Genomic DNA, 24,300 nt, shown 5'->3' with positions numbered 1-24,300 from the left:
CAGAAAGCCTAGGACCATCCCTTATCTGTGGAAGGACAGGGTATCCTAATTAGCCTTCTCGCCCAAGGGTATTCCGTTGAGGGCAGGTATTTCCCTCAAAGCCTAATTGGGGTGCCCTTGTTATGTAAAAGAAGAGGAAAACACTCTCTATCCTAGTCTCCTGGATCCCACCTCCCTACCCAGTGCCAAAAGCCTAATTTCCTCTTCTGAAATCCTTGACCCTCAGCTGGCGGTTTGGCTTCTGTCGGAAGGCAGCAGGGTCTGATGGAAAGAACCCGGGCCTGGAAGCCTGAAGATGTAGATTTGTTTTTTTCTGGCACAAGCAGGTCTGTCTTTCTTTGGGACTGTTTCTGCGTCTCTGCATTCTGAGGCCGCTTTCAGAGCCGGAGCTCCATGACTGATGAGCACACTCCTTGTGGTTTTTGGCAGCTTGCGCTGAGTGCCCTGCCCCGCAACCTGCCACCCGCTCAGGATGTATAGGGACAGCCGGCAGTTTCTCCCATCGGCACTAATTAAAAGAATAAAATAAAAAAGTCAAACTGTGTGGTGCAGCAACTCAGGCTTAAAAGGAGACCTGGGAATTCCCTCGTGGTCCAGTGGTTAGGACTCCAAGCTTCCACTACAAGGGGCACGAATTCGATCCCTGTATGGGGAGCTAAGATCCCGCAAGGTGTTAATAATAATAAACAAATTAAAGGCTAATTTTAAAAGAAGAGAGAGACACCTGAGGTCACAGTTGTCAAAAAGTCTTCCTGGGGGAAGTGTCATTGGTTCCGGATCTCGCAGAATGAGTAGATCTTGGGTAGGTTGAGAGAGAAGAGGCATGATTTTAAGTTCGGGGGAAATGGGGAGGTGGGCTTAGCTTCTGGCAGGACAACTGAACAAGACAGAGGCCCTGGATGCCCCTTTGGGACCAGGCTGTGGTCTGGTGGGTGGTGGGAGATCTGCGTGGGAATGTTGGGGTGGCTGCGAGCAGTCAGAAGCTGCCAGGAGCCCCGCCCTTAGGGGAGGGTCTGCAGGCTGCTTGGCACGTGGCCTGGAAGTGGAGGAGGCTGGAGTCTCTCGAGGACATAGAGTTGATCACCCATAGAACAATCCTGTGTCACCATTACCCTCAACTGCCTAATATGGCTTGCAAGGCCGGGGGGAATCTGCACCCTGCTTCCCTCTCCTGCCCCTCCCGACACGCGGCACTCCCGCCAGTCCGAGCATCTTCCTGCTCCTTACACGGGCACAATCTCTCTTGCCTTGGCCTTCGCGTAAACCGTTCTTTCTTCGTCTCTTTCCATTCTCTTCACCTGGCTCCCTCCTCCTCACCCTGTGGATTTCAGTTGAGATGCCATCCCTTCAGGAAGCTTCCCTGATCTCCAAGCGTAGGATAGGATCCCCTTCTACATCCTCTAAACATACCCTGTACCTGTCCCATCCTCACACTTGAGGATGCCGGGCCGTTTCTCCCACCAGCCTGGGAGGACGGGCAGTGTGTCTGTTTTGATCTCTGCTGGGGGGGTCTGGCCCAGAGCAGAAATTCTGGAAATGTTGAAAAAAATGGTCTTGATCTGATAAGAGATGGAGAGTTGGAGTTCACAGAGGAGAACCACAGGAGGAGCTAGTTCCAGGCAGGCGAGCCTAGAGGCTGCACGGCCAGGTGTTGCTCCCAGCAGAGGCTGGGAGAACCTGGGGGAGCTGCTCGGTCAAGGCCCAGATCTCGTGGCCAGGACAGGAAGTGGACACCCTGAGCCTCCCTCAAGGAACTGCCACCAGAGGAGTGTGGCACAGACAGCCTTGGGCTGAGTCGGGAGGTTGGGGCCTGCCCCGGGAAGGCGTTGGCTCCTGAGAGGGCCCCGACCACAGCCAGCCCAGCTGAGCACCAAGCTCTGAGCCCCTCCAGCTCTCCTCCATCAGTTCTGCTGCCTCAACTATTCTCTCCTGTCTCCCCCTCCTCCGTGCTCGGCAGGGCAAGGACATCCAGCCCATCCTGAGGCCCTCACCACACTCGGAGACCAAGGAGGTAAGAGGGGAAGAGGGGCAGACAGAGAGGCCAAGGTCCAGTCCTCCTGGGTGTGGGGATCTGAGCCACCTGGTCCTCTCTTCTTGGCCTTTCAGATCCCTTTTGAGAAGAACTGTGGAGAGGACAAGAAGTGTGAGGCTAACCTGGGGCTGACCTCCACTGCAAGGTCTGTAAAGCCTCCTATTTCACTCGATGTTTTCCTGAGGCAGCTCCTGTGTATAAAAAGAACATAGGACTTCAGGTCGGAAGAGCCCCACGGCCACTGACTCCATTTGTCGTCTGGGCCTTAGTTTCCCCCTCTGAGAAATGCTGGTGCCTTGCAGCTCTCCTATCAGGAATAGATGAGATCACAAAACTTAAAGCCTGTGCACAGGAGTTTATTTTTGTGTATTTCTTTTTTCTGGCCTACCGGATCCCTCAGTTCTGAAAGTCCCCACCTCTGATCCTGCTTCCTTTGTTGGCCCCCATAACTTTGCCCTGATCCTCCCCCCAGATCCAGAGTCCTGCGTCTAACCCCCTCCGCCAGCCTCTCTGTGGGGCTGACGCTGAGTAACTTGGGAGAAGACGCTTACTGGGTCCATCTCAGCCTGAGCTTCCCTCAGGGACTCTCCTTCCGCAAAGTGGAGACACTCAAGGTGAGCGAGAGGGTGGGGTCTGCCCGCAGACCACGTGCCAGGCTTGTCCTGCCTCTTGGAGCCCCAGGCGGTCAGGACAGCCTGAAGATGTGGGTGGAGGTCTTCGGACCACCTCTGGGTTCTCAGCCTGATGGCCACCCTCGAGCTGTGTGAGCTGAGATACAAGGTTCATCCTCTGTGAGCCTCGGATTCGCGACCAAGAAATGAGGCTGGGGACATCACAGGGTTAGAGGGTCGCATGAAATGGAGAGTGTGACAGAGGCTCATGGACCCGGTGACCAAGAAGGTGTGCACAGGTTCAGGGAGACTGAGCTACCTTCCTCCTAAAGGTGGACCTAAAGACCAACTTGTCTTTGAGGGATGGCCTGGGTTGTTTTATTTTGTTTTCTTCTAATTTTATTGAGATGTAACTGACATACGGCGCTGTATAAGTGGAAGGTGTACCACGTAATGATCTGACTTACGTACATCATGAAATGATCGCCACAGTAAGTTTAGTGCATAGGCACCATCTCGTGTGGATACAAAATTAAAGAAACAGAAAAAACATTTCTGTGTGTGATGAGAACTCCTAGGATTTACTCTCTTGAGCTGGGTTATTTTAAGTACAACTTTTATTTTTTAAATTATTGTTACAAAAGTAATACATGATCACTGCAGAAACTTGGAAATTACAGAGAAGTTTAAAGAAGACAAACACCCGTACTTATACAACCCACAATTATGACTTTTAGTATTTTGGTGTTTATCCTTCTGTTTATCTATACACATAGGTATAAATTATTGATACATTGTATATTTATTCTATATTTTAACTAATTGGCATTTTGCTCTCCATATGGTTTTTTTTCCCCCATGTTTTTTTTTTTTTTTTTTGCCGTACGTGGGCCTCTCACTGTTGTGGCCTCTCTCGTTGCGGAGCACAGGCTCCGGACGCGCAGGCCCAGCGGCCATGGCTCACGGGCCCAGCCGCTCCGTGGCATGTGGGATCCTCCCAGACCAGGGCACGAACCCGTGTCCCCTGCATCAGCAGGTGGACTCTCAACCACTGCGCCACCAGGGAAGCCCCTCCTCCATGTTTTTAAAAAAATTTTGAATTTTGAAATTTAAAACAAAAATGTTGAGCCATACAATATTTATCTTTTTGTGTCTGTCTTACATCACTTAGCAAGATGTTCTTCACCTTAGCGTTATGTTTTTGAGGTTCATCCCTGTGATAGCAGGTATGAATTTCATTCCTTTTTAAGGCTAATATTCCATCACATGGATATACCACATTTTGCTTATCCGTTCATCCGTTGATAGATCCTTGAATTTTTCTTATACAGCAACATTAAATGCTTTCTTAAGGGGTATCTAGTAGAGTGATTGAGAACTTGAGATCTGGGGTCAAACGGACCTGTATTCAAGTTCCTACCAGATCCCTGCCGGGTTACCCAGTTGTGAGACTGGGGGGAAGTCTCTCAACTGCTCTGAGCCTCTATTTCCTTATCTGATTTTCTTCCCAATCTGAACTGAAATCCGTGGCTTCCAGACAATGATGAAGATGAAGGGTTTTGTCCTCTTTAGCCCAGGATCAAGTTCATTTTGTAAATGGTTGCTGAATGTGTGGCTGTAGCAGCATTTTCACTCTCTCCTGTGATTGTACCACAATTCACTGAACCATTCCCACCTCTCTGGATTGTTTGATCACTTCCAGTTTTTCCCTGTGATAAACAGGATTGCAGTGAACATCTTTGTACTGAACCCCTGGCCGTACCCCTGACTCTTCGGCCCCACATTTCTGCAAATGTGCCCTGGCCGGGGGGGAGGGGACCTGAGGGTTGGTGGCCTCTGGGGAACCCTTAGCCTTGCCCACTAAAACGCTCTTCTCTCTCTTCTCATCCCCAGCCCCACAGCCAGATACCTGTGAGCTGCGAGGAGCTTCCCGAGGAGACCAAGCTTCAGAGCAGGGCCCTCTCTTGCAACGTGAGCTCTCCCATCTTCAAAGCAGGCAGCTTGGTGAGTGCTTCCAGCCCCCAGGAGTCAAGCAGCCAAGGGGCTGTAAGCTCAGGAGGGGAGGGAGCTCCTGGCTCTGGGGAAGGTGAAGGTGATCGGAAAGGCAGGGCTTATCCCTACCCCAAGAGAATGTGTGCATAGGTGTCCTGTGTTGTGTTTGAGAGCCTGGACTTTGAAATCAAGAGAAACCCAGGATTAGGTAATTCGTTTTGTGACCTTACACACATGACTTAACCACTCAGAACCTCAGTATCCTCATCTCTACAATGGGGATAAAACACCCAGCCCAGGGCTTGAGATAAGCTGTCACTGTGACTCTGGCAGTGGGGGCATGGGGCCTGTGAGGGGCTAAGGTGGCCCCCTGAGGGCCAGGCGCCTTCCTTCTTCATTCCCCTCTCCTCCCCTGACAGGTTGATATCCAGGTGATGTTTCACACACTGCTGAACGGCTCCTGGGGGGACTTTGTTGAGGTGCACGCCAATGTGAGCTGGTGAGCAGGCCCCTGCCAGCATCTCCTCCCACCCTGGCCTCAGACTGTCACACAGTCCTGGCCAGACTGTCTCCTAACACTGCCCTCTACCTTGCCCCCTGCAGCAACAATGAGGACTCAGGCCTCCTGGAGGACAACTCGGCCACCACCAGCATCCCAGTCATGTACCCCATCAACATCCTCACCAAGGAGTGAGTCCTGAGCGGCCTTCCCCCCTCTCCTCCCACCTCAGCCTCCCCACCCAGGGCCCCAGCCTTCCTCCCGGGGCTATCGATCTCTGAGTCAGATCGATACTTACTGGCAGAAGAAAATGTGACTGAATGCTGACCTGATGTGAGCTTCTGCTCCAGCTGCACTGCACAGCTGAGGGCTTCCCCTGGAGCTTTCGACACCTCGCGAGGCACCTTGCCGCTCTCTGATTTACTGATGAACAACAAGGCTCAGAGAAGGGAGGAATCTGCCCAGAGTAGTATAGCTAGGAAGTACTGACACCAGGATCTGAACTTAAGTCTGTCTCACTCCAAACTCCAGCCAAGCTCTTGAACATTTCCAGCCGTGCTAGATTCCCTCTTCCCCGGGGCCAAGAGTGCTGGAAGAGATAGAAAAGTTTTCACAGTGACTCTTGCCCACAGAGAGTTTATGGTCAGGTTGGAGAACCCAGACACACAGAGTGAGTGTCTTGGAATGCTGTGGCAGGAAGGACCCATAGGGATCACTAGTTGGGTTTTCTCATTTACAAAAAAGAGGATGAAGCCAGAAAAGGGAAGTGGCATTTTCAAGTCGGCTCAGTGAGATAAGGGCGGGACCATGTCTGAGCCGGGGTCCCCGGTGCTTTTGAACATAAATGCCAAACACAATATTTGTGTCTGAGGTGTGATATGAAATTAGAGCCAGGAAAGATGATGTGAGTTGGAGGAGACTTGAAAGGAGTCATGCAGAATAGGGGCTTGAACTGGGGTCTGGAGGATGAGGAGGTTCAGATAAGGGCTAGGAAGAAAGGCAGCCATTCTCATCAGAGAGACTAGCAAACGGAAAGGCATGGGGGCGGCAAACAGTGGGGCAGATCCGGGGAGCAGGGGGTGGGCAGGCCCAGAGGATGGTAGGTATCTGTGGGGAGCAGTGGGCAGGCAGACTTGGAAGCGGGCAGGTCTGGATGTGGGGGAGCTTTGGACCTGACCCTTGGGGACAGCAGGGAGCCATTGATGGATTCGGAGGAGGAGCGTGGCAGGATCAGAGAGTGGTATTAGGAAGGTCATTAGACGGATGGGGTGGGAGAGCGAGCCAGACGTTTGTGCACTTCTCGAGGAGATGAGCAGTGGGGCCCAAGGACAGTGGAGGCTCCGGCGAGGTGGCGTCTAGTGGGGAGAACACAGCTCCAAAAGCCATCCACTTGTGTTGCAGTCCTTGTCCCCCACTGCAGGACTTTGGGCAAGACTGACCCCTTCAGTGAGCCCTAGTTTCTAAAGGGCAAGAGCAGAGCAGTGTCAGGATGACATGAGATCGTGCCTGCGCCATCTCTAGCACAGTGGCTGGCAACTCCGAGGCTTCCCCTGGCCCGGGGCCCCCTGGGTGACTGGGTTGCTGTCTTCTCTGGCTTCTTCAGCTGCTCCTCTCTCTCCACAGCCAGGAAAACTCCACGCTCTATATCAGTTTCACCCCCAAGGGTCCCAAGATCCACCATGTCAAGCACATCTACCAGGTATGAACCTCAGTGTGAAAGGGTCCTTAGAGGTTTCACGTTCAGCCCCATCCTGAGGACCAAGGATGCAGAGACCAACTAGACTCAGTCCCATCCTCAACGGGCCCAGTCCTCCACCTCGTTCTGTGATCCTTTCCCTGAAATGCTCCCAGTGGCGTATACTCACCAGCTCCTTTCCAACTCTGGATAGATTATTTCTGGAATCCCAGAACTTGAGAGCCAGAAGGGCTCTGAGAGAGAACCTAGTTTGGGGGTTGTTGTTGTTTTAATTTATTTTATTGAAGTGTAGTTGATTTACTATACTTCGTGGGGTGTTTTTGTTTTTTGAAGTAGAAAGTTCCCATTTATTTTAGGATTCAATTATATAGACATTTGATCTCCTAATTGCATTCTCAGTTAGGTACAGAATCAGATTCATGTTTTCCGGAGAGAACCTAGTTTGGTTTTTTTTGCTGTACTGTGAGGCTTTTGGGATCTTAGTTCCCCAACCAGAGATCGAACTCAGGCCAGCAGTGAAAGTGCCAAGTCCTAACCACTGGACTGCCAGGGCATTCCTGAGAACCTAGTTTTTATTCAAACATTTAATGAGCTACCATTCCAGTTTAGGTACTTTCCTAGGTGGTAGGGCATCAATAAATAAAACAGGGTCCGCAACCACTCACCAAACCCACGTTCTGAGCCTGGACCTTTATACATGCAAGCCCCGTAATTCACACCCAACCGTGAGAGCTTGTAAGACAGGCAGTGTCGTTCCCATTTTACAGATGAGAAATCTGAGGCATAGACAGGTCAAGTAACTTGCCCTGGTTACCCAGCTAGTAAGGGGAACAGGTCAGATTCAAGCACTTACTTGTATACAAAATCCATGTGTTTAGGTTAGTGGTCCTCATTTCTCCTGCAATGCTCGGTGCTGTAGTAGTGTCATCATTATGGGAACTCAGAAGAGGGAGGCCACCCCCTGAGTCTAAACCTTGAGGCGTCTAGGGCTTTCTTGAGGCAACCTCAGAGAGGAGCAGGCTCTGAACAAGCCAAGAGCATTTTCATTTTACCGTGGGGGAAACTGAGGCCCCAAAGAGGCGCCATCTTCCCCAAGGCCGCACTGAAGTCAGGGCCGACTGGGCAGTAGCTAGCGGGGAAGGACCCGGGGCAGTTCAATCCCCTTCGGAACAAAGGTGGGAGCCATCTCACCTTGACACCTCGATGTCAGGAGAGGAGGGGCCTTTGGGAAGGTCAGATGCCCATTTGCATTGAAATAGAACGTTCTGAGTGACCAGTGGAGTTGGCTTCCAGTGTCTTTCACTGGGATGGCTCTGGGCTCCCTACTGGGTCGACCAGGCCAGTCCTTTTACCACCATAAGAGCGGAAAGAGTTCGACAAACCCCAACTCTGTCGCCTGCGCTCTGTATGACCTTGGGCCAAGGATTCACCTGTCCATGCCACAGTTCCCCACTGTGACAAGTGAGGTTTGGGATAAGAACTTCACAGGTGGTCATGAGGTTTAAATGGGTCACCTGCTTCCTCTAGAGTGCTTGGCGCAGTGCCTGGGGACGTGGAGGTCGCCACAGGGGTGACGTGGGTGTCGTGCTGCAGCCCTGGCCTTCCCAGCTACTTGGAAACCTACATTCTTGCCTCACTCTGCCTGGAACCAGCTCAACCCCTTGAGCACGCTCTCTCTCTCTCTCTCTCCACCTCTGAATAGTCACCAGGGCTAGGTGCCTCCAGCATCTTCAGCCATGCATTTGTCTCACTACTGCCTGGCTTGCCAAGTAGCCACTCTTGCTAAAGGCCCTAATGGTCTCCGTTTTAGCTAAACCCAACACGGCATGGGTCATGGGTGATCCTGTCCCTCCTTCCTGAAGCTGTCCCATTAGTCAGGCCCTGTTTGCCTCAAGGAGGTCAGCTCTAATAACTAAGGTTTACTGTGGGCTAAATAGGCATGGAAACCCAGTGAGAGCTGGCCAGCTGGGCCACCAGATCTCCTTCCTCGTGGTCTTCTGCTCCCACGGCTGGTTAGGAACATAGGCTTCAGCCAGACCCGAGATCTTTTTGAAGCTCTGCCGCTTAAAGCTGTGTGACCTTAGGCAGCTTACTTAACCTCTCTGAGCCTCGGTAAAATGGGGATAATAGCACCTACCTTATGGGGTTGTCAGGAGGCACAAGTGAGAAAATGCAATTTAATTTATTATTATTATTTTTTTGGTCCATGCACCCGTGCCCTCGACAGTGAAAGCGCAGAGTCCTAACCACTGGACCACCAGGGAATTCCCAGAAAATGCAGTTTAAGAACTTAGCACAGTGCTGACACAAACGGTATCAGTCAATATTGGCTGTTTTTAGCATTGTTGTTTGCCCCATCATCCAAGGAAGGTGATAGAACAGAGTGGTTCCAGTCTCTGGAGTCACAGCCTGGGTTAAAATGCCAGCTCTACTACTTGATAGCTTCAGACAAATTAGTGAATCTCCCTGAGCCTCAGTTCTCTCATCTGTAAAATGGGGATGATAGTACTGCCCATCACATAGGAATATTGAAAGAACTAAATGAGATCATGCATTTAGTGAGACTCAGACGAGGCCTAGCATGCTAAGTGTTCATCAAGTGGGGATTGTTACCACCTACGTGTTCTAACTCTCCGTCCTCTGCTTTGTCACCATTGCTATTGCCTCCTAGCAGATTCGGGGCTCTGGGCTTGCGCTACTGATGGTTCTGTTGTGTCTGTTTACACTAGGTGTGTCTCACTTCCAGGGTAAGTGTCCCCCTTCCAAATGACAACTCGGAATTGTGTCCCTCTTGCTCCTCCAATGCACCTGTGCCTGCAGCTGGTCACTGATCTCCTCTGGGATGTCTTCCTAGCATCTTTTGTTGTTGTTGTCATCTTTCAATGGCTTTATTGAGGTAGAAGTCACATACCAATTTACCCATTTAAAGTATACAATTCAATGGCTTTTAGTATATTCACAAAGCTGTGCAACCATCACCATAATCTAATTTTAGAACATTTTTATTCCTCCCGAAAGAAACCCAGTACCTATTTGCAGTCACACCCCCTTCCTCCCTCCCCCAGCACCTGGCATCCACTACTTTTGTCTCTATAGATTTGCCTATCCCGGACATTACATATAAAAGGAATCATACAACATGTGGTCTTTTGTTACTGGATTCTTTCACTTAGCATAGTATTTTCAAGGCTCATCCATGTTGTAGCATGGGTCAGTATTTCGTTCTTTTTTTTTTTTGCGAAATAATATTCCTTTGTAAGACAGGCCATACTTGATTTATCCATTCTTCAGTCTGTGGACATTTGGGTTATTTCCATTTTGGGCTGCTATGGATAATGCTGCTAGAACATTCCTGTACAGGTTTTTGTGTGGACACATGTTTTGTTTCTCCTGGATATATAACTAGTACAGTTGCTCCTCTTGAAGCTTTGGTCTCAGGATGTTCGAAACCAAATTTATCATCTTCCTGTAAGCCACCATCTCCTTTGGTTTGCTTAGAATCCTTTAAAAGCACCACCTTTTCCTCAAGCAAAACTTCCAAGTCTGGGTGAACGTCTCCTTCCTCTGTACTTGGTTCCACTGTCTCCTGAGGTCCTGTTGTCTATATCCTCTTCTCTCTTCTGACCTCACTACTGCTCAGACTGAGTTCCTCACCTTCTTGCAGCTGGACTATGGCACAGGCTCCCAACTTCTTTCCATTCCATGCCTGCACTGTGTGCTACCCCCTGGAGCCATCTTCCCCTTGGCTGCCTTCCAGGACTGCCCATTGCTTAGTCGTTGGTCCCTAACTTCTGGCCCTCCAGCCTCTGGACACCAGATCCTCATCCCAAGTCTCCTTTCCAGTTTTATCTCCTATCTCTCCTTCCCAGGCACCCTACCCTCCGCCACATCACACTCACCTGGTGCTCTCCAATTCCCTGCATTTTCTCTTCCCTCTGGCTTCCCCCATCTTTATCTGTTAATCCCCTCTCTACCTTTTACAGCTAAATTCAAATGCTGCCTTTAACGTTAGGCCATTTAAATTTAACTTAACTAATGCTTTTAAAGAGTCCACAAATGTTTGTTGAATGAATAAATGATAGAACCCCACAAACTGGATATGTATTTCCCTGCTTGACCTGCGATTCATTGGTGCTACTCCTGTGTCACCTTCTTCTACATTTCTGGGTCTTCCAGCCCTAGCACAGACAGATCTTTTTTATAAAAGGCACTTAGGAAATGCTTTTTTTTTAAAAATCTTGGCTGCGCCGCACAGCTTGTGTGATTTCAGTTCCCCGACCAGGGATTGAACCCAGGTCACAGCAGTGAAAGCCTGGAATCCTAACCAGTAAGCTACCAGGGAACCCCCAGGAAATGTTTCTTAAATAAATTCAGTGCACTTGCCAATATGTTTTTCCCAAATAATTTTTGCATCTATCCTTGTTAAATGTCCTTCCTTGTTTCACTCATTCAAAAAACTACTTTTTGCGAGGCTGGTTATGTGCTGGGTAGTGTGTCAAGGCCGTAGGGAATTGCAGGTGAAATGAGCCACAGCTCCTGCCCTCTCACAGCTCACAGTCTAGGGGGGATAAACGCACACAAGCAGATGCTTTGCCATCTTGCTGGGGAACGAGGATGCTGTGGGAGAGTCAGCCAAACCTTCAGGGATGATGTTTGAGCAGTACCTTGCAGGATGGGCAAGCGTTAGCCACATGGAGGAAGCAGAGAAGCGCGTGGAACCCATGCTGTAAGGTTATGGTTGACCATTGCCCACTGCCTAATGAAGAGTGGGCCCTTGGGTCCCAGCCAAGCAGGATTGGATCTGGGGTGGCATTCAGGGCTCTGCAGCCCCTTGTCCTCTGTACCAGGTGAGGATCCAGCCTTCTGTCTATGACCACAATGTGCCCGCCCTGGAGGCCTTGGTTAGGGTACCACAGCCTCACGGTGAGGGGCCCATCATGCACAAGTGGAGCGTGCAGATGGTGAGTGTGGGCCGCAGAGGGAAGGGCGCGCAGGTCTCTGGGGGTGAGCTCATGATGTGGGGGTGGGGGGAGATGTGTGGGAACAGGAGTGAGCATGATTGAATCTGCCAGGGGCCAGTGGGGAAGAACTGGGATGCAAGGTGGTATCTGAGAGTGGGGAAGAATGCAGGTCTGGCCTCAAGGGGCGGGCGTCCCCTCTCAGCTCTGGACTAACTGAAGACCTCGCCTCATCCTTCCCAGGAGCCTCCTGTCACCTGCCACCGTGAGGAACTGGAGAGTCCATCTGATGTGGCTGAGGTGTGGGCCGTGACCTCAGAAACTGGGGTGGGGGCTGGCCAGAGGGCAGGTGGGAGGAGACCTCCCTGACCCCCCGCTTTCCTTCCCGCAGCCTTGCTCACTTGGAGCCGAGTTCCGCTGCCCAGTGGTCTTCAGGCAGGAGATCCTCGTCCAAGTGATCGGGACGGTGGAGCTGGTGGGGGAGATCAAGGTAGCTGGCAACAGACTCCAAGTGGTTCTGGGGGGGCCTTGAGGGGTGGGGGGTGGGCTTCCCCCCCAGAGAGCCTCCTTGCATTTTTTGTTCTGTCTTGAGGAAATAGCCCCAATGTTTACACAGTTGCAGATGAAAGAGGACCACGATTTGTTTAAAATTCGCAGGACTGTTTTCAGGGGCCTACAGATAATTCCTAGGTGTTCTTTATAGGAAAAATGTCCTCCCAACAATGGCAAACGGCACGTTAGAACGCTCCAGGAGAGAATGGGGTAGAGATGGCGCACCCAGTAGGAGCCATTTTCTTCTGCCTCTGCCCCTTGGGTTGCACTGGGGGGCAGAAGTCAGTGGGGTCTGGGTCCTTGTTCCCTCTGGCCTGATGCCCCACCCCCGCCCCTCCCTCCCACAGGCCTCCTCCATGTTCAGCCTCTGCAGCTCCCTCTCCATCTCCTTCAACAGCAGCAAGCACTTTCACCTCTATGGCAGCAATGCCTCCCTGGCCCAGGTATCTCTCTACCTCCTCAGAAGACCCGGGAACAGTGGGCAGCAGAGGAACGGGAGGAATCCAGGGCAGAGCTAGGAGAGCTGGAGCTGGGAGTGTGGGCAGCCACAGAGGAGGTTTGGGCTTTAGTGCTGTAAGAACCTCCCCACAGGGCTTCCCTGGCGGCACAGTGGTTAAGAATCCGCCTGCCAATGCAGGGCACACGGGTTCGAGCCCTGGTCCGGGAAGATCCCACATGCCGCGGAGCAACTAAGCCCGTGCGCCACGACTACTGAGCCTGCGCTCTAGAGCCCGCGAGCCACAACTACTGAAGCCCGTGCACCAAAACCCCTGCTCCGCAACAAGAGAAGCTACCGCAATGAGAAGCCCGCGCACCGCAACGAAGAGTAGCCCCCGCTGGTTGCAACTAGAGAAAGCCCGTGCGCAGCCACGAAGACACAGGGCAGCCAAAAATAAATAAATTAAAAAAAAAAAAAAAAAAAGAACCTCCCCACAGCCAGAGCCATCAGCCTTGGCACAAGCAGACCACAAGGTCAAGATGGGTTTGATGGCAACTCAGCCAAGGGGCCCCCACCCCACACGCAGGGCGTGATGGGAGGGGCCCAGCACGTGCAGAGCCTGATGTTGAGAGAGTGGGCGAGATGGGTTTAAGAGCAGGAAGCTCAGAGCAGGAGAAGGGAAGGGGCAGCTGAAAAAGTAAGCAGAAGCCAGTTTCTGAAAGGCACTGCGTGCTGAGCTGGGGTTCTGGCATTTCATCCCGGGGCTAAGGGAAGACTCTTAAGGGTTTAAGGGGGCCGTGGTGCATATTTGCCTGTTCATTCTGGTGGCTGCAATGCAAGGTGTACTGGAGAGGGGGTCTGGCCCAAGCCCCATGTCGTGCGTGACACAGTCCAGATGGGAAATGCGGAGACCTAGGGATTGAGACCAGATTCACAAGAAATGTCAGGGGTGGGAACGGCTTCTTCCCTGCACTCCCCACCTCTCCTCTCCCCACAGGTCATCATGAAGTTCGACGTTGTATATGAGAAGGAAATGGTCTATCTCTACGTGCTGAGCAGTATCGGGGGACTCTTGTTGCTGCTACTGATTTTCTTAGCTCTGTACAAGGTAGGAGCTTCTGCGAGGAATGGGCACCCAGCCAGGCTGGGGAGAGTGGAATTGGCAGGAGTCAGGGAGCAGAATACCAAGATGAGGGGGCTTTAAAGCCAGAAGCGGCCTCAGCCTACTCCTCCTTCTACAGATAAGGCTACTGAGGCCCAAAGGGCAAGCAAGACTTTACCGGCATCCCTCAACAAGCACTGGCAGAGCCAGACCTGGGTACCCAGGGAGAGGAAGGAGAAGGACTGTCCCACATATTGAGGGCCAGGCACTGGGATACAGGGGCACAGAACACACACATGGTCCATGGCTTTGAGATGCTCACAGTCCGTGGGGGACACAGACATGAACATGATGGGGGCTATACTAGGTGCTCTGGGCCTATGATACAGGGACCTAACTGAGGTTGGGGGGAGTCCAGAAAGGCCTCTCAAGAGAGGTGGCCTTTGAGTTGGGATTTGAAGGATGAGTAGAAGTTAGCCAGATAAAGAGTGCTGGAGGGCAGCTGTTTCCACATGAAAAACTCAAATATTCCAGAAAAGAAAACATAGAAAATCAAAGTTTCTCCCTATTGCAACCCCAGAGGGTTGTCATTAACAACCATTTTGTTTATATTCCTCCATGTTCTAATTTTATTGTTAACGTATATGTGAATGTGTGAGCATGAGAGAGAGAGAAAAGCCAGTGGATGTGTGGATGTATACAAAACATTACTGTATATCCTGCTTGGGAGCTTGTACTTCCCCCTGGATATTATATCTTGATGTCTTTCTGTCTGAGCACAAACAGATTTGCCTCTTGCTCTTTAGTTTTGTTTTTATAATTTTTTTAAAAAACTTATTTATTTTCTTGGCTGCGTTGGGTCTTCATTGCTGTGTGCAGGGTTTCTCTAGTTGCGGCGAGCTGGGGTTACTCTGTTGCGGTGCGCGTGCTTCTCATTGCAGTGGCTTCTCTTGTTGCAGAGCACGGGCTCTAGGTGCACAGCCTCAGTAGTTGTGGCGCACGGGCTTAGTTGCTCCACGGCATGTGGGATCTTCCTAGACCAGGGCTCAAACCCATGTCCCCTGCATTGGCGGACAGATTCTTAACCACTGCACCACCAGGGAAGTCCCTGCCTCTTGCTTTTTTTTTTTTTTTCTGCCTCTTGCTTTTTAACCCGGGTGGTTTTCTACTGTCTGGATGCCTCACCTTTTATTTAACAAGATCCTTATTGACAAATGTTTAGATTGTTTGGAATTGACCTTTTTTTCAAACTGTGTGCCAAAAGGCGCTTTTTTTATTATTATTATTTATTTAGGTTTTTTTTGGCTGCGTTGTGTCTTCGTTGCTGCGCGCAGGCTTTCTCTAGTTGCGGCGAGCGGGGGCTACTCTTCGTTGCGGTGCACGGGCTTCTCATTGCGGTGGCTTCTCTTGTTGTGGACCATGGGCTCTAGGCACACGGGCTTCAGTAGTTGTGGCACGCGGGCTCAGTAGTTGTGGCGCACGGGTTTAGTTGCTCTGCAGCATGTGGGATCTTCCCGGACCAGGGCTCGAACCCGTGTCCCCTGCATTGACAGGTGGATTCTTAACCACTGTGCCACCAGGGAAGTTCCAAAAGGCTCTTGTTACCAACATCTTTGCACACTTGTCCAGATGTTTTTTAGAATCAATTCCTAGAGCTGGTATTACTGAGCCAAAGAATATATATCTTTTGAGCTTTCACCAGAGTGTATGGCCCCTACTAATAAGCCCTATATAAGTGCAGGCTCTTGCTGTCAGTATTACTAGATATTGTCAAGTCACCCACGCGCAATAATGGTACGTGACATTTTGATGAGCCTCAGGAATGAACTATTAAACGTACAGCTTTTTAACATATTGCCAAGAAGCAGGTGTGGCAGATCCCCTCGCCCCATCCCCAGAGCAGATGCCACCTGTCTGTGGCATGTGTGACTTATCCCTATAAATGGTACTTTCATGTTTTGCAGGGGCCGAAGGGTCCAAAGGGCTCTGTGGACTCTTTGTTTACTCAAGTCTTGTCTTCCTACAGGTTGGTTTCTTCAAACGGAACCTGAAGGAGAGGATGGAGGCGACCGTAGATGCTTCAAATGAAACCACTGGAGAAGACGCTGGGCAGCCGGCGTCTGGGGAAGAAGCCAAGGACCCGGGCTGCCTGGAGCCCCTCCATGAGAAGGAGGCCCAGGATGGAGGTGGCAGGGACTGAGGTGCAAGCTGGATGCAGAAGGCCCAGGACTGGACTCGGGATGCCTGGTGCCAGCCTGCCTCTACCTGAATTTCACCATGTGTCATTGGGCAAGTCACTGCCCCTCCGTGAGCCTCACTTTCCCTATCTTGAACATGGGCCCATTCCTGCCTGCCTCCTTTGCAGGCTTATGGTGAGGATCCTTTGAGGGCTGGGCCGGGAAGGCCACAGAGGTGAGGCCTTGTAATTATCACGTGGTCCTGGCTCCCACCGGCCCCTGTGAGTTTCCTTCCCTGGAAGAGAGCATCTGATCTAAATTTTGGAGAAACAGTCATCTCAGGACCTAGCGACACTCCAGGCCCTCATACCCACCTGCCCTTGGATGTCCGCAGAGGCCTCAAGCCCCCAGAACCTTGCATTGCATCCTCTCCTGCCTGGAATGCAGTCAGCTTTCAATTCTCCTACCAGAGAGCAAATCTCATCTGTCACTACATCGCTCCTGGAAACCCCTTGCCCTTTGGCTAACAGTCAGGTTCCTTAATAGGCCTTCCAACGTCTGCAAAACCGGGCTGTTCCCTTCCCAGCCTCTTCTCGAGACAGCTCGCCTCCCTTTCTAAGCGCCAGTTAACCAGCCTTTTCACTTGCCCAGCTCCTTCCTTCACCCAGACTCTTCTCACTTCCTGGAACATTCCTCCTGCCTCCTTTTCCTGCCTAACCCTCTCTCAGCCTTCAGATCTCAGTTCACACATAACTTCCGCAGGGCAACCCCCCAACCCCAACTCAGTTTGGTTCCCATATTATACACGCTTACACTACCCCACACTTGTCCTGCATAGCACTGATCATATTCGTTAATTGTTAAGTGATTTACTTAAATTAAACAGTGGACTCCAGCGGGGTAAGGATCATACCTTTCTTGTTCACCTTGGGACCCCTGGTGGTATCACAGAACCAGACAATTTCACTGAATTGTGAGGGTGCCTGTGGGAAGATAGAGAAAAAAGCTTGGATGGGCCCCATGGCAACCCCATCCGACAAGGCTCAGTCTGCCCCAGGCGCCTGCCCCCTCCCTCCACAGCCCCACCCCGTACTCCATCACATCCCACTGTGGCCCCCACCATCAAGGATGGAAACTATGTCCGTTTACCTGGCTCCCAGTGCCAAGCACAGCACCTGTACATATTTACCAAATAAATTAAAAATTCTGCCCAATTTTGTGATGTTTTTGTGCTGGTGCGACATTCCAGCCTGGCTCAATTAAATGAAAATTTCCTGGAATTAAATGGGAATTCCAGTGGTCAGAACTTGGAGTTTTCACTGCCAAGGAGCCGGGTTCGATCCCTGAGCGGGGAACTGGGATCCCACAAGCCACCTGGCGTGGCCAGAAAAAAAAGAACATTTCCTTCTCAACCCTCCCACTAAGTGGGACCAAAAGAGTCAACTCTTTTTTTCTTTCCTTTCTCCCTTCTCCTTCTCCTTCTCCTTTTTCTATTTGCCGTGATGACCCTCAGAAACTGACATGTGCAGGACGTTGTCAGTTCATTCAAAGGAAGCAGCGAGAGAGACACAGAAAATGAGGAAAGGTTAGGGAGGCATTGACAATTTATTAAGCTGTGAGAATAGACCTTCTCTGATACCCCCGCTTAAAATTTTTTTTTTAATTGAGGTATAGTCGATTTATGTCTCCCCCCACCCCCCAACCCCTGCCTTAGAAGGAACAGAGGGCCCAGTCACTGCTGCCCTCTTGTGGTCAGTAGGACACCGGGGGAATATTGAGTAACTCTAAGGTCAGCTCGCGTCCAGCAGTGGGAGGTGAGAAGCAACATTTGGTCCCCCAAGCAGTGACCTTTGATGGCTCCCGTCTGCCTACAGCGGAGTAAGTGGACATTCCTGAGCTGGGCACACAGGCTTTCAAAGCCTACCGGCCTCTCCAACCTCATCACCCCCTTCTGGTCCAGCCTCCAAGGAACCATGCGGCTGGCTCCAAAGCAAGACATCAGGAAGGAAGAAGTGAGGCTTATTTTGCTAGAGAGGGAAAAAATGTTTTGACCATCAGGAGTATCACTGAACTGCTAAAAGTACATGAAATGATCTGTAAGCCTCATGAAGCATAAGTTATTCATTCATAAGTTATTCATTCCTGCAGGATTTCTTGAGCACTCTGTGTCAGGCCCTGTGCTGAGTCTGAGGACCTGCTTGTGAACATGACAGACAAGTCCCTGGCCTCGGGAAGCTTCACTTCAGTGGGAAAACAGAGCGAAAAAGTAGAAATGTGATTCCAGGTAGTGATAGGGCCGTAAAGAAAGTGAAGAGGGACAAGGGGTAGGGGGTGATGGAGAGGACCCTTTTACATAGGTGGGCAGGAAAGTCTCTCTGAGGAAGCGAGATTCTGTGACACGAGGAAAAAGTAAATATTTTCATCAAGGCTGGCAACAAAACACAGAAGATCTGGGAGGTTCATTTCAGGAACAGACCTGCTGTCATCACGCCAAGGAATCTCTCTTCCAACTCGCTCAAGAGTACTGTCTTTGTGGTAGTTCCCTGGCAGTGCAGTGGTTAGGACTCCACGCTTCCACTGCAGGGGGCACGGGTTCGATCCTGGTTGGGGAACTAAGATCCTGCATGCCGTGCTGTGCAGCCAAAAAAGGAAAAAAAAAGAAGAAAAAAAAAAAAGAGCACTGTCTTCAAACACCTATGCATCCTTCCTGCCTCTGTGCCTTCACACGTGCTGTTCCCCTTGCCAGCCTGTCCACCTCCACCTGTTTCCTTTTCTTTTGAACTCTTCTCCATTATGGTTTATTACAGGATATCAAATACAGTTCCCTATGCTATACAGTAGGTCCTTGTTGTTTCCACCTGTTTTCTATCCTTTAAAATCTTTCTACTTCAAAGTATTGATACTTCCAAGCTTTTCCCATCCCCTTGGTTCCTGGACAAAGGACCCAATTCATCACCACTTTGTTTATGGCTCATCGGGGCACGTGATGCTGACTCTGTGGGTCCCTCTCTCAAGACTAGGAGATTCTGGAAGGCAGGACTCAGGCCTCACGTGCATTACCAACACCGACCCCTCACCAGGGCTGGCACAAAGGTATTGTTCAATAAATGTTTGATTCAGTGGCCCTAAATGTATATGGGTTAAATCTATTGGTTTTACCCAATTAGAAATTAAACCGGAGAAAAACTTAAAACATAAGAACATCCATGCCTACATTCCATGCAAGCCATCAGAGTGATGACATATGTCATCACATGTCATGCAGCTTCTAGAAAACAGTTCTTTATGGGAAAAACAGAGTGAAAAAAAAGTAAATAACAACAAAAAAAAAGCTATAGGGGCTTCCCTGGTGACGCAGTGGTTGAGAGTCCGCCTGCCGATGCAGGGGATGCGGGTTCGTGCCCCGGTCCAGGAGGATCCCACGTGCCGCGGAGCGGCTGGGCCCGTGAGCCATGGCCGCTGGGCCTGCGCGTCCGGAGCCTGTGCTCCGCAACGGGAGAGGCCACAGCAGTGAGAGGCCCGCGTACCGCAAAAAAAAAAAAAAAAAAAAAAAAAAAAGTAAATAACATCTTAGTATCGTTAGGAAAATGGTCAAAACCCAGTCAGCCCTAGGATGGAAACCAGGCTCTGCTGCTTCCTAGCTGTGTCATGTGGGGCAATTTCCTTAACCTCTCTGGGATTCATTTCTTCATCTGTTAAACAGGAATAATAGCAGTCTACACCTCAGAGTCGCTCTGAGCGTTAAATAACACGTGTAAACTGCTTATCACTGTTCCTAGCGTATAAGTGCTAATGGTGGTAGACAGAAATGGTTGGTCTATTGTGCAGGAGGAGGGTGTAGTAAAAGCAGCAGGCTGACAACAAGTCAAGAGACTTGGTGCTGGAGCTCTTCCATTAGCCCTTCCACCTCGACCTTGGGGAACACACATGTCCTTTCTGGGTTTGGTCTGCTCCACCTGGCACCTCAAGGTACCTCAGGAGCTGTCATGAAGAGAGGGGTAGAGGCTAAGCAGCTAAGTTCCCACCCTCATTTGAACCAATATTAAATACCAAGGCTACTGGGATTCCCTGGCGGTCCAGTGGTTAGGACTCTGTGCTTTCGCTGCTGAGAACATGGGTGCAATCCCTGGTCAGGGAACCAAGATCCTGCAAGCCACGTGGTGTGGCCAAAAGGACCCCAAATACCAGGGCTACTTTATCAATTAAGCACCACAGGCACTGTACCCAGGTCCTTCTAGCTTTCAAGTGCCTACAGTTGGGAGCCGAAGAAAATTTCAACTCCAAAATAAGGAGATTAGGGCGTCCCTGGTGGCCCAGTGGTTAAGAATCCACCTGCTAATGCAGGGGACACGGGTTCGAGCCCTGGTCCAGGAAGATCTCACGTGCCTCGGAGCAACTAAGCCCATGCTCCACAGCTACTGAGTCCGTGATCTAGAGCCCAAGAGCCACAACTACTGAAGCCCACGCACCTAGAACCTGTGCTCCGCAACAAGAGAAGCCACTGCAATGAGAAGCCCACGCACTGCAAGGAAGGCTAGCCCCTGCTCGCTGCAGCTAAAAAAGCCCACACACAGCAGTGAAGACCCAACGCAGCCAAAAATAAATAAATAAATAAATTTAAAAAAACAAAATAAGGAGATTAAATTGTATAATTGAAATAAATGTTGTAGTAAATGTCTACAAATGTAATATGTCAGGTAGTCAAATGCAGTTCTGTTCGACATATACAGTTACATATATGAACTATATTAAATGCAGGAGTTGGGGTTTTTTAATATTTGAAATTATGTGTGGTAGGGTGGCTGTACAAAAATGTGCATAAAGTTTACAAAGGTCTTTAAAAGACTGTGAGATTTCCCTTGAAAAGTAATGTTCTACATCCAAAATTTAATCTTTGAAAACCACTAAACACACCAAACCGTACTGAACTACATGATCTCTAGGGCACCTTTCCGGAGTTGGTAGATCATGAGAGGCTGGATTGAAATGTGCTTAGTGAGGTTATTTGCCCTTGACAAGTTATAAGGCCTGAGGATGGGCGCGGGGCCGAGGGTGATGTCAGGATCCTGAGGCCCAAGAGGCCTTGTGGAGCGATGACTCCCCACTCGCCTGTGAGGCTGAGCTGCTGGGGGCAGGTGGAGCCAGGCAGACATGGTCTGAACGTCTCCTTCATAGGGAACTTAGCAGGTGTTCATCTCAAGATGTGCCCTGCAGCTGAGTAATTCCCTGAGGTGTGGCCTGTCCTCCTTAGCTAAGTTCACGACAGGGCACACTCCAGAATTCCCCCAGACTCACTGATGGCACCAACTCCCCATCATTTCCTGAGGAGCCAAGTGTTAGGAGGCTGAGGCTCAGATGTGAAAGTAGGATAGAGATGGGGTGGTAACAACATGGTCCTAAAAAGGACCAGCCTAGTGGGTCTTAAAGGCTGAAGTTGTCCAACCTTCTTACTGGGTCCAGTATGCTCCCCCTATGGGTGGGGTTGGAACTGCAGACAATCCCTATAATTCCGGTCAGTCACAGTGTGCACAGAGGGGTGGCTAGAGGTTCCAGCTGGCAGCGGGGAGGGGACAGCCCAGCTGGCTGCTGGGAGCCTGAGAGAGCTGGAACGCGGGCACTAGGTCTGGATATGAGAATCAGGGTCTGTTTTCTGGCCCAAGGACAGACCCTCCGTGTTTGGGAATAGGGACCCCCACAAGGCTGAGGGTTTTCTCACACCTGCACTGGACCCCCTTTGTGTTTGTGCAGCATTCAAAGCACAGGACGTGAACTTGCACAGATATGGGCAAGTCATGTCTCCTGAGCCTCAGTTTATAAGATTCAAGTGAAACACTTAATATAAAAGCACTTCCCAGACAAGGGCTTACAGCTTCACTGGCTGTAGTGATGACCTAGTACCTCCCACTGCCCGGGGCACTATCCGTGCACACATTTTAAGGACAAGTCTCTTTTACCACATAAAGGTTTTTATTGAACTCAAATTCAGGGGCTCCAAAGCCTGAGGAAGACAAGGGAGGCTGGGGTTTGCACTCAGAAGCCAGGCCAAGCTTCGGGGCCCCACTCCCCGCCCCGCCTACCCTCACCCCTTCCTGACTCAACGAGGGTCTCAGTAGCTACCAATCTAAGCTACCCACTCTAATTAAGTAACCCAACCCCCCTCCCCCCACCCCCACCTAGCACTTTGCCAAGCCAGGCTTCCACCAAGGGGCATGCTGCTGCTGAGGCCAGCTCTCTGCTGACCTTTCTGGATCTCTCCCAGAGCCTCCGGCTGCCAGCTTGGCCTCCCTCCAACCCCTCTTCATAGCCCATTTCCCATAAGTCTCCGTGTCATGTCGCTTCCTCCATCCCGGCCCCCTCTCCTCCTAGAACCCTCGACTCCTCCCTCCTCCAGCGTTTCCCCTATTCTCTCTCAAGGTTTCTCTAGCTCCCTGTCCCCTTCTCTTCTGCCCACCACCTCCCCACCCCGACGGGGCCCCAGGTCAGCGCCGGCCGGCCGCGTGGGTCCGCTGGTGGCGGATGAGGTCGGAGCTCTGAGAGAAGGCTTTTCCACAGTCATCGCACTTGTAGGGCCTCTCCCCGCTGTGGACCCGGTGATGCTGCAGCAGCGTGGAGGAGCGGCAGAAGCCCTTGCCACACACGGCGCACCTGTAGGGCCGCTCGCCCGTGTGGGAGCGCTGGTGCTGAATCAGCGTGGAGGAGCGATTGAAGGTCTTGCCGCAGTCGGGGCAGCTGTAGGTGCGACCCGGCAGGTGGGTACGGGCGTGGATGGCCAGCACCGAGCTCTGGCCAAAGCGCTTGCCGCACTCAGGGCACTTGAAGGGCTTCTCGCGGGCATGGCTGCGGGCGTGGGGGATGAGCGCCGAGCGCTGGGAGAAGCTCTTGCCACAGATGCCACAGCTGAAGGGCCTCTGCCCGGTGTGCACCCTCTGGTGACTACGCAGGGATGAGTTCTGGCTGTAGCACTTGCCACACTCGGGGCAGCTGTAGGGCCGCTCATGGCTGTGGGTGCGCTGGTGCCGCAGGAGGTAGGAGCTGTCGCCGAAGGCCTTGCCGCAGTGTGGGCACTTGTAGGGCTTCTGACCAGAGTGCGTGCGCTGGTGGCGAAGCAGGTAAGAGCTGTCAGCGAAGGCCTTGCCGCAACGGGGACACTTGTAGGGCCGCTCACCCGTGTGCGTGCGCTGGTGTTTGATGAGGTCAGAGCTCTGGGAGAAGGCCTTGCTACAGACCTCACATTTATAGGGTTTTTCACCTGTGTGGATGCGCTGGTGCTGGATCAGGGTGGATCCCCGCCCAAAACTCTTCCCACAGATGCCGCAGATGTTAGGCCTCGGGCCCTGCCCACCCCTGGCCCGGCCACCCCGTCGGCCTGGACCACGAAGGGTCCCCGTCAGGCCCAGGGGATTCTGGAGCATCTCAAACTGGGGTGTAGCCAGCAGGGCCCCTGTGGGCATCTCAAAAGGGGGCCCTAGGGGCAGGCCCCCAGTGGGCTGCTCCCCAAACCCCTGGGTGAAAGAGTCCAAAGGGTGGACTCCCAAGGGGATGCTCAAGGGATTCTTTTCCTCAGGATTCAGAAGAATCTCTGCACCTTCCTGGAATTTGGAACTTTGAGCTTCAAATTCAGGGCTCTGGGTTTTGAACTCAGGATTCTGGGGTTCAAATCCAGGGTTCTGCCGTTCATACCCCGGGCTCTGGGATTCATACCTGGAGCTCTGAGATTCATATCCAGGGCTCCGGGGTTCATACCCAGGGCTCCGGGGTTCATATCCAGGGCTCTTGGGTTCATACTCAGGGCTTTGGGGCTCATACCTAGGGCTTTGGGGTTCAAACTCAGGGCTCTGAGAATCTGATTCAGGGCTTCTGGGTGCAAACTCAGGGCTTGGGGGTACAAAACCAGGGCTTCGGGACTCAAAACCTGGACTCTCAGGCTCAAACCTGGGGCTTTGGGGTTCAAACTCTGGGCTTTGTAGCCCAAACCCAGGGCTCTGGGGTTCAAGCCCAAAAGGTATCTCTTCCACCTCATAGTCCCCTGTGCCTTCTTGCTGAGAAATTTCCTCTTCCTCATTCTCACTCATGTTGCCTGCAGGATCAGAGAATTACAGAAAACCCAGATTGTGTGGGGCCTGGAAGGTCACTGGGTCCCACCATTAGTTGCCACAAACCTTTCCCTCCTCCTCAAGCAGGGTCGCTGGCCCTCGGGCAAGTGCTGAAATTCCCACCTCCCCCTCAGCAAACCCAGGGCACC

The 24,300-nt window shown here is 51.5% G+C and overlaps 2 protein-coding genes across 3 annotated transcripts in view; one reads left to right on the top strand and one right to left on the bottom strand.

The window, feature by feature from the left end:
* Positions 1–17,272, top strand: part of ITGAL (integrin subunit alpha L) — a 41,050-nt gene extending 23,778 nt beyond the window's left edge. For both annotated transcript variants that reach the window (XM_024744664.1, XM_024744665.1), the window contains exons 19-31: positions 1,958–2,011; positions 2,107–2,177; positions 2,505–2,646; positions 4,537–4,647; positions 5,055–5,134; positions 5,239–5,325; positions 6,758–6,833; positions 11,678–11,791; positions 12,032–12,088; positions 12,180–12,278; positions 12,688–12,783; positions 13,777–13,887; positions 15,908–17,272. In XM_024744664.1, coding sequence (XP_024600432.1) covers positions 1,958–2,011; positions 2,107–2,177; positions 2,505–2,646; positions 4,537–4,647; positions 5,055–5,134; positions 5,239–5,325; positions 6,758–6,833; positions 11,678–11,791; positions 12,032–12,088; positions 12,180–12,278; positions 12,688–12,783; positions 13,777–13,887; positions 15,908–16,081 — 1,272 coding nt within the window. In that variant the 3' untranslated portion in view covers positions 16,082–17,272. The remainder of the gene's footprint in view (positions 1–1,957; positions 2,012–2,106; positions 2,178–2,504; positions 2,647–4,536; positions 4,648–5,054; positions 5,135–5,238; positions 5,326–6,757; positions 6,834–11,677; positions 11,792–12,031; positions 12,089–12,179; positions 12,279–12,687; positions 12,784–13,776; positions 13,888–15,907) is intronic.
* A 4,734-nt stretch (positions 17,273–22,006) lies between these two features.
* Positions 22,007–24,300, bottom strand: part of ZNF768 (zinc finger protein 768) — a 3,216-nt gene continuing 922 nt past the window's right edge. Inside the window, exon 2 of the mRNA XM_024744143.1 lies at positions 22,007–24,135. Coding sequence (XP_024599911.1) covers positions 22,538–24,135 — 1,598 coding nt within the window. The 3' untranslated portion in view covers positions 22,007–22,537. The remainder of the gene's footprint in view (positions 24,136–24,300) is intronic.

This window comes from Neophocaena asiaeorientalis, unplaced genomic scaffold, assembly GCF_003031525.2.
Source record: "Neophocaena asiaeorientalis asiaeorientalis breed wild unplaced genomic scaffold, Neophocaena_asiaeorientalis_V1.1 scaffold91, whole genome shotgun sequence".
In the NCBI taxonomy this organism is placed as follows: Eukaryota; Metazoa; Chordata; class Mammalia; order Artiodactyla; family Phocoenidae; genus Neophocaena; species Neophocaena asiaeorientalis.
This window is presented reverse-complemented; position numbering and strand designations above follow the sequence as displayed.